This window comes from Calonectris borealis, chromosome 2 (genome assembly GCF_964195595.1).
Source record: "Calonectris borealis chromosome 2, bCalBor7.hap1.2, whole genome shotgun sequence".
Taxonomy (NCBI): Eukaryota; Metazoa; Chordata; class Aves; order Procellariiformes; family Procellariidae; genus Calonectris; species Calonectris borealis.
In genome coordinates this window covers 116,272,547-116,292,374 of record NC_134313.1, presented here as the reverse complement: position 1 = coordinate 116,292,374, position 19,828 = coordinate 116,272,547, and the positions used below count along the sequence as shown (strand labels likewise).

The following is a 19,828-nucleotide window of genomic DNA, read 5'->3' as shown; positions in this document are numbered from 1 at the left end:
TAAGAAAGACGGGGACAAACTTTTTAGTAGGGCCTGTTGTGATAGGACAAGGGGTAATGGTTTTAAACTAAAAGAGGGTAGATTTAGACTAGATATAAAGAAGAAATTTTTTACTATGAGGGTAGTGAAACACTGGAACAGGTTGCCCAGAGAGGTGGTAGATGCCCCATCCTGGAGACATTCAAGGTCAGGTTGGATGGGGCTCTGAGCAACCTGATCTAGTTGAAGATGTCCCTGCTCATTGCAGGGGGGGGTTGGACCAGATGACCTTTGAAGGTCCCTTCCAACCCCAACTATTCTGTGATTCTATAATTTCATAAGAGAGAATTGGAAGAGCCGAGGAGGGTTAAAACTGGGGAAACAGCACTTCTGATCTGCTTCTGTATGGTTTATTTGAAAAGTCAGCTTGTGCACTACAGTTTCTCAGCTCTAGTTTGTAATGCATTAAAAATACTGTACAAGGAGTACTCAGCTTTGGCGCTGTAAGCAAGACTTTAATGGACTAAGATGTGGCTTGTAGGAGTCTTAGGTTATATTCCAACCACAGCAGCAAGTAAAATGTCCTGCGTGCCTTGTTGGTCACACCATTATTTTCAACCCCCAAAATTCAGAGATTTTGCTTTGCTTTGAATTTTCACACCTGCCATTAGCACGCCCATTTAAAAAAACCAGCAAAACCCAATAGACCTAAAGTACTTCACGGGTGAAATTTAAATATCTCACAGATATAAGGCAGTCCAGTATACTAGTATGGGAGATCTGTATGGTTTTGAATTCAAAACTTGCCTCTGGAGGGTTGTCCTAGGGAGAGGGGGTGCACATGTGCCCTCTTTCCCAAGGCTCAGGACCTCTGCAAGGTATTGCCCCTGAACCTCAGGAGCATCGTTGGAGGCTTCCCCACTCCCTCTCCTTTTGAGGCAAGAGTACCGGCGAAGATTTTCCCTGTTGCAAGCCAGCTGCTAAGGCTGTTAGTTATGCCCGTCAGCTGAATCCCCATGTTGTAAGCAAACTTTTCTGGTGTAGTGGTGGTGGAATTGACCCAGCAGAGGAGTGGGAGCTGCGATTTGAGCAAGCAGCTGTGGCTTTTCCTGGCCATATGCTGAAGTTCTTCAGTAGATGAAAGTCAATAGGCCTTTTGAGTTTATGTTTAAATGGGGTTGTTTTTATTGCTTTCCAATACAAATAAGAAGAATGGAATCCCTCCAAGAGCTCTCTGTGTCCCAATATGATCAATCTTAGCTGGAAAGTAAGATTAAAACTAATATGCAAAAAAATGCAAAGGGTAAACCAAAGATTAAGTTAAATAATTTTGTTGCCTTCTTTTGTATTAACATAATTGTGTGATTAAAATCAGAGGGACTTTACAGCTTACAAAACTGAGCTCCTTGTTACTATTTTGAGCCCGTTAACACACAGAAAAACCCCTATTTGTTTGGCCCAACATGAGGGAATAACCAGCTCAATCCTACTACAAATGCCTGCTTTGGTAGCAATCTTACACTCGCATGTGAAAATGAGTCAAATGTATATTCGGAAATTACACCTGCAAATTTTATTGTTTAAGACTTAACTGAAATGTAGTACATTAAATTTCTTGAACTAGTCACTGGAATATTTGCAAATAAACCAAAAAAGTGATCATTTTCCCATGTTTCTGCAGAAACTGGGAGGGTTTTTTGATGTGAGGTGTGGTATGTCCTACCTTTTATCATTTTGGGATCACAAAGTGCTTTGTGCTTCCCTTCTTTCCATCCCTCCTTCCCTTCCTCTCTTTAAGCCATAACTTTTGATCGCTACAATTTACTCAGACACTAATCTCAGAATAAATCAGAACAGCAGATACCATCAATTCTGATAATTATTTGTACACAATTTGTTCTCTGCGAGCTTATGTAACCTGTTTCCAGTTGAAAGCAGAGAAAGCCTTTCCCTTCCTCTGTTCCTCTTAGCACACTTGTAAGATGAAATGTTGCAGCAAAATGTTGTTTCTCGGCTCTGATTAAAAGCATGAGTCACAATTTGTCAGGTCGTGTGGGTTAGAATTGCTCAGACTGTTTTGCTGCATCCATTTCAGGACACATTATAATGGAGTGTGGAGCTGTTAGAATGAAGTCAGGACTGGTGAAAAGAAGGAATTTCCTCTTCTTTCGGGCCAAACATGTTTCTAGACAAGAAATGACTTCTAGGAGCCTCTGGATAGCTATAAATCAGTGCCATGAAAGAGTCACTGGAGACGGTACTGCTTTGAAATGAGTGACAACAACTGATACCAGTTGCATGTCTGAGCCATTTCATGGGTTTGCAGTACATTCATTGGGATTTGAGCAGATTAGGGCAATTTAATTGTGAATTAAGGTTTTAAATACTGCACGGAATTTGTTCAACACTTACATATCGACTCAGATTTCATGCAGCATGAAATTATGCTGAATCCAGTTTCTGCCAAGATCCACAAGGAGGTTTATTAATATTTTGTGTCTTTACAGTAGATGCATTACACACAGCCAAATCTAAGCACTGTTTTATTGGCATAACAGGCCCCAAATCATGCTTATATACTCAGGGGTGGCAGTTCCCTTATGGCAGCATATTTATCACTTATCATTAAAATGCAGCATTTGCGGAGTCCGTGTGTAATATGCTCCCAATACCCTGTTCAGAACACACATTTAGCTAAAAAATATCAACACAAAGACCATTTGAGCAAAATACATGAGAATAATACTACTTCATACCGGTGCTGGAGAAAGAAGTGCCTCACGGTAGAGGCAACAATAATGAAAATGGGATGCCGCACGGAAAAGAAATGCCATTTCTAACTTTCCTCCTTCCTGATATCAGTATCACGTGTGTGTGAGTCAATGTGTGAAAATTAAACCAAATCATTGTTGTAAGACTGTTTCCAGGCCTTTTATGCTATAGACCTGATCTGCTCTGGTTGCTAAGCTGAGCAGTCTAATATGAAGAGAGATGAATACCCCTGAAGAGTCCATAGTGTGCAGTGCAGGGTCTGTATGGTGCAGTACGGAAATGGGTATAATCACATAGCTAAAAGTTTTCTCAAATTGTTGGCATGTAACAGAGTTGCTTAGGGCTTTCTGTGCACTCTTTATACTGGCTCTTTTTAAACTTTTAGTGCTTGCCTTTTTTACCTTAACATTCTTGTGTCTAGTCTCACGCTTGTACTCAAACACACACACATATGCGTGCACACAGATATAATTTTAGCTTCTGTGCAGATGGTCACAACTGACATATAAAAAAATGATGATTCGAGACTGGATAAACATTTAAAGCCATGGGAATCCAAAAGCAATAATAATCCTTTTAAGAAATGCTCAGGACTGAGTTATTACGGTGGCAGATGCTTCATACATATAAATAAAATATTTACTGACGAGTGAACTGATTGCTGCTGAGCATATCTTCTAAAAATCAAGGTAGGAGGTGAGAGGAAAACACATTAAGGCATGAATGAAGCAATAGATACTTCTTTGGTCTGCGCAGGTCGTATAAGGAGCAGTTTGATGGATTTCTGACACTGCATTATATTTATCTGAAGGAAGGGCATACGACCCACTGCTCTGGCAAAGACAGATCTGTTCCTAAAGGACAATAGTGTAATAGCTTCTTGATTCCAAAGTGATTTAATTGTAGTCTTCTTTATTATTAAAATGCCTCTCCAGGGTAATTTTTTAACGCTGTGGCATGTACAATACACCGTTTAAATTTCTCTCAGGTGTGACCTAGATAAGTAATTTCACAAGCCACTTGTGGGAAGTTCCAAAATCATTTCATATCAGAGATGTAGTGATTGTACTTGAGAACCCTTCAAAACATGGCCTGCCATTTTTTCCCTTTATGTAAGTTTGCCCTTTCCTGCTACATCGCAGACATAACTCCTTGTCAATATGTGAAAGTACGCTGGTTTTCCTGTGGTGGACCAGTGTGATGAAGGTGAAGCTGAGATGTCTGGAGAGGACATTCATAGTTACTGTTCTGGAAGTTCTTGCATAGGATTTGGCTGAGAGGTTTCTACATATTTTCTACTGCTTTGGATGTGCAGGTGAAGAGTGACACAGACACTGAAAGCGAGCAAAAATGGTTGAGGCCTGTAAGGAAGGAGTTTGGGCAGCATCCTTTGCCAAATCAAAACTTTATCAACAAGCCATGAGAAGGAGATGAGTGATGGTGATTCTCTTGGAGATGGCTTGCTCCCTCAGCCTTCCCAGGCACCAGTCAAATGCTGTATGTGGGAACTGTTATGGCAATCATTTCACTGACTTCCTGCGCTGTTGTTGTCTGTCTTCAGTACTTCAATTTATTCTTAAATCCATCCACTGGTGGCCAAGGTTGTGGTAATGTGCAGTGGAAATGGGGAAACAGGATAGATCAAAGTGTGAACAAGATGTTGCTGAAGTTTGACCAATAGATCTAATTTAAATGAGAATTGCAGGAATTAGCTTAAATGAGGATTTTAGGAATATCACTTGTTCGTCCAGTGCAGGATTTATCTTGAAATATCACTTAGCAGATTTTTAGCTATTGATAACTTTTGGTGTTGCCAGTGAAATGCCACAAGGCAGTGGTGAATGCTAAGGGCGAAGTATAGCTTGAAAACTCTTCGTGATCTTCTAGCAGTGCTTTGGAAAGTCAGTTTGAAAAACAGTCCTTGTAGATGCAGGTGGAACACTATGATTTTTATCTAAAATGCTGCACACTTTAAAAAATCCATTGAAAGTGTAGCAGTCTAAGGATTTGATCTTCAAGTCAGTGGGGTTTTTTTTTCAGAATGCGGACCACAGGATTGAGAGGGTGGTAAACGAAAGGCAAAGGGGAGACTGTAAATCTCTTGCTAACAAGAAAGTTTTTTTCTTTCCTGTGATTGTAATTTGCAGTGTTCAGGCTTTCGTATGTGTTCACGTTCTTTGCAGTATCTATGTTAGTTGGTCTGTTTTAGGATACTTTTCTGTACAACATAATAATGAAAAGAGGGAAGAGCAATTCCAACCCCTGTGTAATCTCTCTGAATACATGCCAGCAGTGACGATCAAATCCCTTAGCACATTCTGAATGGGCACGTGCCTGTGAAACCTTCTGGTCAAAGGAGCCACCATCCTCTGCTCTTCCAGCAGACAAAGTTTTGCAGCAGCAGGAGGGAGGGTGTGAGCTGCCTTTGAACCTTCTGCCCTGGGCACCCTGAGGTGTGGATGCCTGTTACTTGCCTAGGGAAGGGGTCGCCTTAAACCTTCCTTGTGACAAACCATCCTGCAATACTGTTTCCCTGGTGTGGCGAACCTCCTTATTTGGGAAGTCTCTGGAGTCTGCACAGCTACATCCATGTATATACGTTTTCTTGCTATGACATTTTTCTGTAATTGTTGTGTTTCTTATAAACATTACTGGCTTTACGCATGGTAAGAATGGTGGCAGAAAGGCTAATTGCAGCTACAGAGGATGAGGAGTATGTCATTGCAGTGAAGTGCCTAAACCTACCTGCAGGCTCACAAAACTCATATTTTTGTCACAGGGAAAAGGTACTTCAGGCTTTGAGGGTAGGCCTTTCCTCTTTCTAGCAGAAGGCAACTTATGAGAAGGGAGGAAGCCCCAAAGCCCGTAAGCTGTTCAAGGGAGCTCAGCCGTTGGAGCTGAGAAAACAATGGTCTTTGAGGAACACCTTTTAAACCTTTGGAACAGCCTCTTCTGTGAAGTAAAAAGCCATTTGTACTGAATAACAATATACTAATTTCTTGCCTCTCCCTTTGCAGAGGAAACCCCTGTTACCTTTTTTTTTTCCTCTCTGGAGAGTGGGTTGCTCTGAGCTGGTTGCCCTCCCCTGTGAGTGTCAGCCCATGACCTCTCTGTGCAGAAGCAGGAACATCTGCAGGGCACAGGACTCAGCACAGGTCGCTGGGTCTAGCCTGCTGCATTGCGCGTAACCCCTGCATAAGCTGGGGAACCTTCATCTTCAAGCAAGTGAGGTGGGATTTTTCATTCGTGCTGCACCAGTTGGGAGGCTTTTCCAGAGGCTCCGTGCTCTGGTGGTTAGAAATCTTCCAGCTTCCAAGTTGCGTTCAGGGCCAGTTTATTTCCATTTGCTCTTGGCGGCAAGATTGTTCCTTTAAAGATTTGTTTTTTTTTCGCCCTGGTGTTTACCTCTGATAACTACAGAGAACAATTGCAATCCTTTTCCTTTTGCTCTATTGAAGCAGCTGATCCCTTAGGGTTTGCATGAGCAAGAACAAGTAGGGAAGACAGGCCAGCTGTGCCAGTGGAGAGTCCTGGGAAGGCTGTTTTACCCCACATCCTCGTCTTGCTTTCAATCATGTCCCTACTCACATTGCAATTCTCTGTTCCAGTGCCCGTTTTTTCAAAACAATGAAACTGAGGCCTGTGTAAACTCCAGATATGTGAGATCTACCACATTGGCAGGATCACAGGAAATGGATTCAGGAAGAAAGAGACCAGGTTAATCACCATGATCCAATGTAATAAATAGATGTTGCTTTTTATTCCGCTTCCCTTTTCTTTAATTATTCTTTCCTTTGAGCTCTGATGCCTGGCACACTGCTGAGATCAGACTAACGAGCTTCTACTTTGTGAATCGCTTCAGCAAAAGGTCCCAGTACATTGTAGATCCCTGCTACCAGGCAGACATTTCTCTGATGATGATGGACTCCCTGGTTTCAGAGCAGTAGGTTTTGCATTTTGCTTCCACTTTCTGCTTGCACCTGTGTCTAATGCACGTTATCCATGGAAAAATACGGGAAATATTAATTTAATTGGGGAATTTGGGGTGGAAAGGGGTCTACATAAGGTCCCAAAGCTAACATTTGTCACTTGGACTGCAGTCTGCCAGAGCTGGTTCGTTAAATAGCCCTGACTTGGCTGTCTCTGCCGGCAAAGGCAAGTGGAGCGATCAGAGGTGGCTACCTATTGCCCCCAGGAGACAGCGGATGAGAAGGGAAGGAATAGCAGTTGGGCTCCCTGGCATGAAAAAGCAGTGGTAGTCCTAAAAAGCAACTGGGAATCTTCCCTCTGTACAGCAGCTGGGTAGATTTTAACCCCAAAAAAACAGAAAGGGGGAAAAAGTGGAGGTTTATAAATGACTTCCATACTCTTTTAAGTTGATAAAATTCAATGGTATATACACAGATATTCCATGACAGTCACAGATTTGTTTCCTAACTCCAGAAGGGATAATATATGATGCACAATAATTTCTGCCTTCATTCTTTATAATTTGTATATATTGAATATAGGATCAAATGTAGCACTTTCATGGTACAGGGGGCAGCATTGGCCTGTGTGATAAAATATACTTTGTGTGTGAGAGACAGACAGGCGAAAACCTTGCCACTTCCACCTCTCAAACATATAAGTAGTGATTAAAAAACCCTTTGAGAGAATTCTGTTCTTGTTTTGAATAAACTTCAGTATTTATTCAATCCTTTTGCATCTGAAAATATGAAGGATGACCTGGGGCAGGAAACTCTGCAAGAAAGTTGTATAGAGGCTTCAGGGCCTCAAAATGGTCTACTTTGACCTCATTGGATGTTTGCTGGTGAAAAAGGAAAAGACTAGAAAGCCAGTTCTTGTTTAATCCTCTAATTAGATATTTCTTTTAAGTAATTAATTGCTTGGCCTACTCACATCTTACCTGCTATTGCCAAGACTTTTCATAGCTGAGTTTTCAAGCTCTCCTCATCCTTTTTTGCAAAGCATTTTATAAAGTTCCTCTTCCCTTAACCATCACTCCTCTCTCATGCCTCCCTCCTAAACTGTCATGTATAGTAACATAGGTTGTAAGGCTTTCTAGTGCTGTCGAGGTCATTAAAGAAAAACAGACTTAAAAATGCCCTTCAAGAGTGACAGTGCTTTTGTCAAAGTTGCAGTGCTCTGAGTGAGCGCAATAGGGATTTTTATGGAGCTATTGCAATGCCATGGTTTAAGTAATAACTTCAAGTGTCATCAGCATGGAAATTTTCTCATTTTGGTAAGCCTCAGAAGTTGAAGAAGGTTTCTGCAAGTTTTCTTAAATCTTCCTTCACAGAAACTGAGCAACTCTGGGTCAGAAAAGACAGACCACTAAAGAGGTATGCACTTGTTTTACTGGCAATATTAGTTGATAGTATTTGACAGAAAAATTTTTACCAGTCACCAGAGCTTTTAATCAAAACTGTCAGCTTGATTCACTTGACTCAGGAAAAGTTTAAATGAACAGCACCTTTTCCACCCATTTCATCAGTTGCATTTTTTGTGCTGATGATTTTACTGTCACTTTTGTAAATCTTTTTTGTTTATTTTCTTAGACAAAAAGCTAAAATTTGCCTTCCCCTAAAACTCCTGCTTGAAATTCTCCGTAGTATGCCTAGTCCTGGTGGCAGTCTGAGACTGAACACATTGTTAGGATGTAGGGAATGCAGCAGTAGTCTTAATATATTATCTTTATATATATCTATATATCTATGTCTATAGTTCACTGTTTTTGAAACTTTTTGAAAGTGCAGCATTCCCTGGATCAGCTGCATCTGTGCTCCCTCTGAACAGAGAAGCTAAAACTATCCATAATTACTGGATGCAGCAGAAATCAAAGTTCCCCAGCCCTGCGGGAACTGGGTGACTGCTTGTAATTAAAGGCCGTGAGGGGTCCCTTAGAGTGCTACTGCTTGGCTAGCTTTAACCCTTGCAGCCTTGTCTTCCAACCCTTACTTATGGTGGTATTAATGGCTCTGCAGCTATGGCGTGAGTCAGTTACCATCAAGCCCTAAAATCTAATCTTAGGCAGAGAAAAAGAGATTAAATTTCACTTGCAAACTACAGTTTGAGAAGTACTTGATCTAGTTTAATAAAACTAGAAAGTGGAATTGCAACAAAAATCTGAAACCAACATACCTCATTCATACAGTGTAACTCCAGATGCTAACAGATAACGTTGCTTATTCACACTGGAATAATATATGGTTGAATTATGACTCTTTAGAGCAGATTCATTAGGCTTAGGACCTTATAATGTTCTTGACTAAATGGGACAGAGGCATCTATGCTTTGATGACAGTTTCTTGCTATCAAAAATGCTTAATATTTAGGTGAATATTAATGCTTTTTCAGCAGCCAAAAGCTGAATCAGGTACAAGTAATTCTGTTCACTACCATCTATTTTGTAGTGAAGTGTGACAGAGTTAATTATGCTATTAGATAAATTGTCAGATTAATTCGCTTTCTGAGTCTCATGATTTTTTTGTTAACTCTTCATACACTTAGCACAGTGGTTACCTTTCTCAGAGTTCAACCTTCTGAAATCATGTTTTGCTCAGGACAGAGTGCTGTAATTCTGATTTTTTTCAAAAATGCATACAAGTCAGCTGCAATGTCTAAATATCTCCCAATCGCTCTCTTATATTTCAACATGAAGAATAAATAGGATAAATGCAATTCGGTGATACAGCTGATCCCCTCTCCCTCCTTCTAAGCCCCTCCCAAACAAACAAACAAAAGATTGTTCTTAACTGAAAACGAGCAAGAAACTTTTTTGCCTGCTAGGATAAAGGCTGAGCAAAATCTCCCAGCTTATTTTGGCATTAGCAGAATTAGCAGAAATGTCAGTGTTTTACAAACTGTTTGAATATAGTATTAGCATAATATTTTGGAATATGGTACTGGCAGACTCATCACAGTGTTTGCCATAACTGAAGTTCAGAGATCCAGACGCAGACATGCAATAATGAAAGCAAAGAGAAATATTCTGCTGCAATTTTGGTTGGAGGCATTAGTGGTAAGAGAATAAAATATATTCTGGATTATTTATGCATGGACAGACATATGAATACATTGTAGTCGTACTAATTATAGATCTTGATATAACGCTTGAAGCTTTCATTCTGTCAAATCAGATTAATTGATGGGAGAAAATGCGTGTTCACGCAGGCGATATGTAGGAATAGCAGTAGGCAACATTTCAGCACGCTTCCAGTGCCCCATGCTACCCCTTCAGCCCGGGGTAGTTCAGCTGTTTTCGCTGCAATCCGGCAAAGACTTCAGAAATCTTGCTGTTTGAAATTATCATTCCAGTTTGCTTATACTCAGTGAAGTGCTGTTTCTGTCAGACAGGCTGCTGCCTTGGAAGCATTTTTGGATGCGTTTCAGTGGGCCTTTTAAATGTTATTGCTATCCCCACTTAGCTCTGGTGAAGTCTGCAAGGAGGACTTTGAACCTTCCCACTCTTTTTCTAGTCTTTGTTTAAAAAGTAAAAGAAAGGAACTGTAGGTGCCTTTAAGGAAAGTTGTTGGGGAGTTTTATCCGAGGACAGAACCTAGATTACAGCCGCGTGGTATGTCAGAGGTGGCTCTGACCATTCTGCCTTGGACTTGCTGTTCTGTTTATGAAATACCTGTACTACCACCCTGAGAAAGGCAGACCTACTCCTGCCCGCCCAGGTATTTTGTCTGTTCTGCAGAGATGCCTGCCCTCACGGGGGTGCGTGGTGGACGCTACCCTCCTCAGCTGCCTTTTAACACCTCTCTGCTGCATGTCGACAGCATCCTCCTGCATCAGCAGTCTTACAGAAGAGTGCACTTAATTACAGCTACTTCTCCTTCCTTATTAAGATCCTTCTTGCACAGGGCTCAATCAGGCTTTTAGCATGAATGCAAGTATGGTTCTGGACTGAGGAAGGGGAGGCAAAGAGGGTGAAGCCCCCATTTGCCCAAATCTATGTGCTGTGATAAAGGAGGAGACTGGCATAGGGCTTGTTTGGCCTGGGACCTCCGCATTGCTCTTCATCCTTCCCTGTCGCTGACACAGCTGACCTAGTGCCCTAGGAAGGGAGCAGGTGAAATCTGCCTGGGACAGGAGTCCTCTCCCAAGGTGAGTGGAGGAGGCGAGGCAGCTGCTTCCAGGGCTCGGGAAGGAGTCCTCTTGCCCTGGACCCCATGCCAGGTAGCAGAGCAGCAGGGGGAAATCCAGTCTCTCCCTTGGGCTAGACCTTGTTTGAAGGCAGCAGTGGTGTCCTGGATCCCTCTCGCATCTCCTGAGGGACAGCTTGGGCAGGCGCTTGGATGCAGCACCGTGGGTTAAAGTTTGCGCAGTGCTGCTCCAGCTGTAGGGGCATGCGGTGCTGCACTCACAGCCCTGCCTGCGCTCCCAGCAGGGCCTTCCCCCGCTACAGGCTGGGCAATGGATGTCTCTGACAGGCACGTGGGGTTTTGCACACCTGAGCTCTCATCTGCTTTGAAGACGTGGCTAATCCATTGGGAGGTGGCTTACTGCTGCATCTGTCAAATGACAGTCATGATAGTCAAACGCTTTAAATGGAGTGAGCCAGATGGTGCAATTTCTGCCTTTTGGAGCTGGACTTGCTGTGTGCCCGTGACCTGTCGCCTCTATGCAGCAGTGTGAGTGCGAGAGCGGAAGCAGTGCTGTTTGCTCAGCCTATAAACTTCATCCTTTTGGAAGCTACTCTTGCTCACCATGAGGTGAGCCATAGTTTAAGGACAAGGCAAGCAAGATGACATGTATTCATGGTAGATACTTATGGGACAAGTTTATAACATTTTACAGCCACAGCCACTGTTCTGGTGTTTGCTGTCTTGCTGGCGCCTATCACAAAATCAGACTGACGAGAGAGCAACTTTCTTAAGCAAGCAAAGGAATCCCAAACTTGAGCTCAAACACGGTGATACCAATACCCTGTCTTTCTGTTTTGCCCTGTGTTACTCCCAATGTACCTTAAAATCAAATGGGCAGAAAGAGAGGCATCGTGTTTTGTAACGGCTTTACTCACCACTGAAAGGCAGTGACATGTTCAACACGCTAGCTGTTCAGCGGTGGGCATCAGCGTAACGGGCAGTAGTACAGGCAATGAAGAATAACATTATATTCCATCGACACTGCAGGAGGAGTGTGAGCAGACAGCATGCTCCAAGCTGGTATGGGCGTCTTTGACTCTTGTTGGAAAACTGCTTACTATGGCTGCTTGTGCAGTTCTTTGTATCATTCAAAGGGGTTCCTAGAAAAAAGATACTGGGTTGTCCTTTGTAATGCACAAGAGGAAAGAGGACCGTCTGGGGAATTATTCATGCTTTCACCTCTCATAACTTGTCTCTTTTCCTTGAATGTGTCCCAACTTGACTCAGCTGCTTGCTGATTATATTTGAGGATCTTGCCCAATTGCAGAGAACTGAAGATGGTTAACAATTGCAGCAGTGCTATACCTGGGTAACTCCTTAAGAACTACTCCTAGGAAAGGATTTAAAATGCTTGGAGCTGATGGCTGATACAATTTAGCACCTAGCAATGGGGAGGATAACATGCATTAAACAACCAGCTTTCTGAAAATCAACATCAAGTACTTCAGAGACGCTCCCTGGACCTAGTGTGGCAGGCATGTGGTTGAATGTTATCGCAAGGATGAGGTGACCTTCTCCAGGGTGCAAGCGACCGGACTGCCTGAAGTCTGGAGAGAGAAGGCTCAGGGGAGACCTTATTGCGCTCTACAATTACCTGAAAGGAGGTTGTAGCGAGGTGGGTGTTGGTCTCTTCTCCCAAGTAACCAGCGATAGGACGAGAGGAAATGGCCTCAAGTTGCGCCAAGGGAGGTTTAGACTGGACATTAGGAAAAACTTCTTTACTGAAAGAGTGGCCAAACATTGGAACAGGCTGCCCAGGGAAGTGGCTGAGTCCCCATCCCTGGAAGTATTTAAAAGACGTGTAGATGAGGTGCTTAGGGACATGGTGTAGTGGGCATGGTGGTGTTGGGTGGCTGTTGGACTGGATGATCTTAGAGGTCTTTTCCAACCTTAATGATTCTATGATTCTGTCATTCTAGGTGCAACAGACCCAGGTGGTAGGTAGAATCCTCATGCTGCTTCAGCTGCTGGGAATTCCTCGTTGCCTCTAATTAATTATTGGAGTTTTGTTATCATGGGAGGAAAAAAAGAGTTACTGTACTGTAAAAATTTGTTAAAGAAGGAAGGAAACTTTATTTAGGAAGTCTCAAATGACTTTTTTCCTAGTCATCTTCTGTACAAAGCCAAATGGAGAGGTAATGGAGACTGAAGGGGAGAGACTCTTGCTAATAGCTTCTTTTATTTTGTTACTACAGTTGGTGCAGTTGTGTGGGATCTCATTAAGGACCTCCCTCCTACCCCAGCCCCAAATCGCATCACAACACTAAATCAAATGGGTCAGGAAGCCACTGTGTGTCTTCAACAATTCTCTCATCAGTGCCATCTCTGCCTGCATTGAGCAGATAAACTGGTGTCTTTGTCTCAACTTCCTTCAGCTAGGTGTCACAACTGTAAAAATGTTTGCCTTTGGCAGGAGCAGCATCCTCAGACACGTTCCCGATTCCTCTGTGGCTGCCTTTAGACTTTCCATGTGCTTCCAGAGGCTCCAGCACTGGTGTCGCTCTTGCCAATGCTCTTCCCTCTCCCAGTTCATGTTTTGCATATCACCTTGTTTCCTGCAAACACTGCGAGCCCTCTCTCTGCCCATAATTGCTATAAATACCGTTGCTGTGACATCATATCGGCCCAGCCCTCAGTTTCCTCAACAGTTGAGTGCCGTGGCATTTTTGTCTGCATGCTCCTGATTTGGTCCCTGCCTCAACTTCCCGGTTTTATTTGTTTTTACAGTTAGCTATCAGAATGCACAGTCCTTGTATTCAGTAGCTTATGATCTCAAAGGCTCTTGGAAGTCAAAATACAATGAAACAAAAGGCTGTGCACCACTCAAGGCCGGGAGGATATCTAGGTTCTCCTGTATCACCTTTTTAATAGGATCCACTCAATATTAGTTTAGTTCTTCAAATCTGTGGAGGTGTCCTAACCTGGCACAGAATCTCATCGTTCTCTTTTTTCTTCTCTCCACCTTGGTATCTTTGCCTGCCCAATATCTCTTCCCTGCCTATCTGTCTTCATAACTATGACACTAGTTCGTAATTTTTCTCATATTTCTGCAGTCTGTCGTAACTTTCCTTTAATTCTTAGTCTCATCCCTCTCTATTTGCTATTAGATATCAGCTGAAAATAATTTTTTTTTGCTTTCCTTCATAACTTTTTCTCTTCTGTCATTATGTATGTATTTCTGGCATTATCTGGTATTTTAAATGCATAATTTGCATAGTAAATAATAACATGGTGAAGGTGAAAAGTACCTAGGTTCTGCTAATCTTGACTGCCTGATTATTGCTGAGGAAAAGAATGAGTCACCGGTTAAATAGATAACATACAGGTAAGGTACAGACATACAGGTTACACCAGCATCAGATTGTTGTTGACTTATATTTTAGTCTTGAGCTGGAACTGATATGTTTATTGTTTCAAGGGAAAATGTTATTTAAAAAGTGTATGGGTTGTGGCATGTTGGTAATACATCTCTGTTCCAATGATGATTCCTGGTAATAAATAAAACTTCACGGAAAATGCTCCTGACTAAAGCTGAACGGAAAAAATGCAATTCTGTGCATCCGGCAAAAGAATTGAAAGGTATACAGTAAAAAATGAAGTGTAAATGAGGATTTTTGTTCTGCCGGCTGCTTTATGTAACTGTGGTAGGCCACATCTCTATGGGGTTGAATACTTGCCTCTGTTTTTTGCGTGAGGTGGTTTTTTTTTAAATACCTAAAACCTGTAGGAGCTGAGGGTGAGAACGCTTTGCCTCCTACAGCAAAATAGAAATCTCAGCATCTCTGTGTTGATTTGTGTGAATACTAAAAGCTACAAAGGGTTTCCTTAAATGGGATGGGTTGCATCTGGAAAGTCTAATATCAAATGCATATTGTATGCATGTTGGCAAAATGATGCAGAAATAATGAGGGATGATAATGCCTTGCTCTTACGGTCTCCTCCTCATCAGTGGAACTTGCCATCCTTCCTGTAGGTAGGTGGTAATGCTGTGCTGGTTCTCAGATGGAGATGCTGAGATAAGGAGTAGGGAAATGATTACCTGTCACCTATGAAACATGTGGCTGAGCTTCTGGGTCTTACTGATGAATCAGTAAGACTGGGTCGTCATATTGACAAGGTCAAAAGTGCCACAAAGTTGGTAAAACTCTAATAATGTAAGCTTTAATTCAGTATAGGCTGTTCTCTTTCTGTCAAAATGATATAACTTTTTATGGAGCCATGTCTAATCTCACTAGAATTAAAATGAACCCTGGCCCTTTTTCAACTTTGGAAGAAAAGTTTAAAGATTTGTGGGTTTACCTCAAAACCTTTTTTAACTCTTCCCCCCTGCGCCTTTTGCATTAATGGATGCAAGGCTTCTAGTTTTCCTGTGTATGAAAAGCACTCTTGAATATGCAGAAACAAGAGAATGAATTGGTAAATTGTTGCACAAACTCAGCAGCACAGTTTCAGAGCCTGAGCCCAGTTATATGCCCTCTTGCACACAACAGATCCCAAAGCAGAAACCCTACTGATTTTGTATAGATGTATAAACCTGCAATTTTATTTTTTTCCCATGGGGTAGGAAAATCTCTGTGCAGGCAGGATGCTCTGTTTTTGCTTTGCCTGGCTGGATTTTGAAGTAGTCAAGTTACATGACTAAGAACTGATTTAAGTCCTTTAAACAGGGGCATGCTTGATTAGGCTTTTTAATGTATTCTTCTCATTTCCACAAGCTACTCAGATTGTCAGTGTGTGGACTTGCACGACTGGAGTTGGAAATGATCACCAGTGAGCGTATTTTCACCGGAGCCTGTCTTCCCTCACATGGCGAACTCCTCTGTTGCAGGCTCTGCTTCTCAAGAGGCGACTTTTGCAATACGTGACAAAACGTGTTAAGGCTAGGACAATGTTTTGACAGTCATTTTCCCTCTGCTCTAGTGGCTTTGGCTGAAAGCACCACATCCATAACTTAACTAAAGAGATGTGTGCAGGGAGTTTGAGAGGTGATTGATGGGGTCGGTGCAATGAAGGAAATCCCTGTCCTTCCTCCTTCCCAGAGCAGGAACCCCACAGGTGTAGAGAGGGATGCCCCCTATCTTGGTCCCTGCTGTGCCTGGGGTCAGTACGGGGGTGCCTCAGGGGACCTGGAGGCAGGCGTCCTATTGCAGAACTGGGTTTTAACCTCCCCTGTGCAAACCTCTTGAGTTTGATCCATAGGTGCTGTTTCAAGCCTCATGCATTATGAATGATGTGTTCTCTTTTAATGTATTGTTTGTGGTTCTTGTTGAAAGGCATCGGTATATCCGTGACTAATGTCTTGGGCTTGGTCTCTCTTCAGTGTATGGACTTCCCCTGGCATGTTTTGGGGTGCTTTAGGCAATGGTGCTTTACCAATTTATTTATTTTAAAAATGGGTTTTGCCCCAGTTGAAGCCTTACAGCCCGTGCTGCGCGTCGCGCTTTCAGGAAAGCAGGCTGACTGCAATGAAGCAGATGGCTGTTTGCCAGGAGTGAGTCGCTCACTTTCTGTCATTTACCCTTCCTTTTTTTTTTTTTTTTTTTTTTTAATGGTTTGGCTTGGTTGGGTTTTTAATCAGAGCCAGCCTTTCTCCAATTGCCTGTTCTCTCTCGCGCGCCTGTGCTTGTGTGTGTGCGGGAGAGAGGGAGGCAGAGAGAGACGCCGTGCCTGGGCTATGCTGACAGACGACTTTTTCCTCAGTTGTCAGGTTTCGAGCCTGTCGGCAGCGCTGCTGGTAAGTGGAAAAAGAATAATGCCAGGGCGGGGGGAGCGAGCCCGGAGGGACCGTGGGCTGCCGCTCGGGTGGCGGCGGCGGGGGGCTGCCTCGTAGGCAGCACGCAGCCCTGGGACCCGCGCAGCCGCCCGACTCCCCAGCTGCCCGGCAGACAGCTCGGTTGTCAGCAAGGGATTTTCCTCCCCTGCTCCCTTGATACAGATCCCTCAGCTGGTATTACTGATTGTATCCTTGGCTTATTGTTAAAAAAAAAAGGGGGGGGGGGGAAATCCGTGTGGGTTTGCAATCTGGAGATGAGGCTTTAATCCCCTCGGTCAGCGCGAGGATGGTGGCATGCTGGTGCAGCTGCCCACCGCGTACACCTGAGCACTCACGGGCTGCCCACGCAGCCCCGCTCGTGGGGCGGGGGGGAGAAGTGGCTGCCAAAAATGTTGGCCGCTCCCGGGCAGCGTTAAAGGTGGAGCGTGTGCCTGTGTGGGGGGCAGCATCCGTCCTCGCCGAGCTTTAACCAAAGCGGTAACCTGCAGCTATGGAGTCACCGACTAAGGAAATCGAAGAATTTGAGAGCAACTCTCTGAAATACCTACAGCCAGAGCAAATAGAGAAAATCTGGCTTCGTCTCCGAGGCTTGTAAGTAGTACTTTTTTTCATATCCTTCTCCTGTTTCCTCCCATTGTCAAAATTATTGTAGCACTTTTTTTTTCCTTTCTTGCCGGTACCTTGAAAATCTCCCAGGAGTTTCCACACCTGTTCTCCATAAATACAGTGACTTAATCTTAGCAAAAGATCCACGTGCTTCCTCAGATTGAACTGCTTGTTACATTGAACAAACATTTTCCAGTGAGAATGTAGAAATGTCATTAATGAGGAATTGTAAGGTATAGGCAGTTACTGAGATGCTAATTACTTTAGCTGCTATACTAGAAAAGTTTTGTTATAGCCTGAATGGTACTTAATTGGATCCTCTGTTTTCAATAATCTTACCCTTAGATGCAACATAGATTTTTTTTTTCCCCATTTCTGTCACTGACATGGTTAATAAGGACAAAATACGCAGAGAAGGCACAATTGGAAAACATTTCTAACTGCATTTGTAATGGCAGCAAATTCATCGGATTGGATTGTACTTATTAATTTATACATTAAGCCTGACTTGCCATGAAATGATGGGACACTGCCTCCTGAGTAGAAAAAAAGTACCTGTGCTTAAAGAAGAACTTGGCACTGCAGAAAAGTGAAAGTTTATAGGCTGTAGAACTTGCGTAGCTTATTTAGAGTCAATGTCTGGCATCTTTTTCAGATTCTCAGTATGTAAAATACTGTCTGCCAGCAATAAGATCCATTACTGGCTGCAAAGCATTTATTTGCCCATCAGTTTTTGGCCAAGGCAAAGAGGAACATTACCATCTTAAGCTGCATCCCTCCTTGTGTTCAGAACTGTTTGTTGTTTTTTCTTCAGCCTCACATGTTAGAGTTATTAAAATTTCAGCCCTCAAGGGAAAGGGGGGAGGGAAGGGAGCAAGGAGGCTAGGAAACAGCAGAAGCAAGAAAATGTAGAAAGAGTAGGCTAATAACTGGAAACAAATGGGTCCAAGTTAAACTTGAGTTGCTCTTTGAGTATTATTTTGTGTGAGCAGCGATGGCATATTTTGTAAAGCATATCCAAAACTTCTGTAGGACTCCAAGCAGTCTAAGAGACGTGCATGAATATGTATTTCTTTCAAGGCATCACTCCAGGAAGCCTGTTTCGTGAGGGAACTTAATCAAAGTAGATGACAGCTGTCTTGTAAGCCTTCCAAATAGAACAGCCACACAAAACAAACCCTCTTATTTTCAAGTCTGTGCCATGTTGTAGTATTAGGAGTCCTTGAATTTCCGTCTAATACGGAGTTTAGGAGCATGCTGATTTGGATTCCACCTGAAGTTCATAGATAATTCTTCAGCAGCATTGTAGTTCAGGATCTCTCCTGCTGTTTAGTACAAGGCAGTGTCTGCGTATTATACATCAAGCTCCAGTCTCTTCTACCTTTTGGAAATTTGGCAAAACTGTAAGACTTATTCTGGATATGTAATAACTAAACCTCAGGCTGTTTTTCAGTATAGCCCTCTCTGTTGTGTATGTGAGTGTAACAAACACATCCTTTCTCCTTCTGAGTTTCAAGATTTTTTTGCCTAGAGAGGAGATAGATTTTCTGTAGAATTCTTGATCACAAGATGAAAACTGAAATGTGTTCTGCTCTAATTAAAGACTGTAGAAGACTTTCCATTCCCAGCCATTTCATGAAGGCTTTTACCACATGCATACACAGAAACTGGTTGCAAACTGAGGTTTGGCATCATGTTTCATGGCTTTTCTTGTCCGTTTTTATGCATGCCTATATGCGCAAGAAGAACGATTAGATGTACACAGCCATCTTAATTAACTCTTAAATAAGATGCTTCATCCTGGAGAGATCATATACTACTTGAGAAGATGCCTCTCTCCCCTGCCCCTGGTACACTGACAGCCGGATCACACAGGAATTAGTTACAAGGCACAACAGTGCTACCAGAGCCATGTTATACAGGTAGTGAGAGGGGGCACGCTGCTGGCTGAAGCCGCCTGGGGAGTTGTAGTCTGCAGCAGGCAGATACCCAGTAGGTAATTTGATCCTGACACTGCTGCTTAAACAAGAAGGGCTGTGATGATTTAAACAGTCTCAAGTGTTCAGCGTTGGGTTGGACATCTCCTTGGTAGGACTTCACCCGTGGCAACTCTGGTACCTTCCTCCCCATCTTCCCACCCCCAGTGCCAGCTGGTGTGTTTGCTCACCGTGACTCAGTGGACAAACCAATATTCATCACCTCTTGCAATACCTGGCTTTTCCAGGGGGTGGGAAAGGGCGCTCTTTTAATTTTCACCCCATCTCAGCCTGCTCAGTTTAAAGGGAATGGAAACCGAAAGGCTGCAAAGGGGCGGTTAAGCTGAGGCTCTTTTCAGACTCCCCGAATGTGGTGTGTTTTCTGCTTAAGCAAGTCTGGTGCAGGCTTTTTTGCCGTGTGCCTGCTACAGGAGGTTGGCCTTTGGAGGTTTGGGCATGGGGTGTGTATTTTCAAGGAACAGGGAGGTCTTTTGGACAGTGTGCAAAGGGCAGTTTTTTGTGAGGCTGAAGCTAGGTGTCTGTTGCAACATGAGCCATAGGTTGCT

At 43.1% G+C, this 19,828-nt stretch overlaps 1 protein-coding gene across 2 annotated transcripts in view; it reads left to right on the top strand.

Moving 5' to 3' along the window:
• PDE1C (phosphodiesterase 1C) overlaps positions 1-19,828 on the top strand; it is a 268,202-nt gene that overhangs the window by 53,993 nt on the left and 194,381 nt on the right. Inside the window, exons 1-2 of one of the 2 annotated variants that reach the window (XM_075143037.1) lie at positions 16,529-16,641; positions 17,169-17,271. The exons of the other annotated variant lie outside the window; for it this stretch is intronic. Coding sequence (XP_074999138.1) covers positions 17,171-17,271 — 101 coding nt within the window. The 5' untranslated portion in view covers positions 16,529-16,641; positions 17,169-17,170. Of the gene's footprint in view, positions 1-16,528; positions 16,642-17,168; positions 17,272-19,828 lie in introns of those variants that run through there. 2 annotated transcript variants of the gene reach the window in all.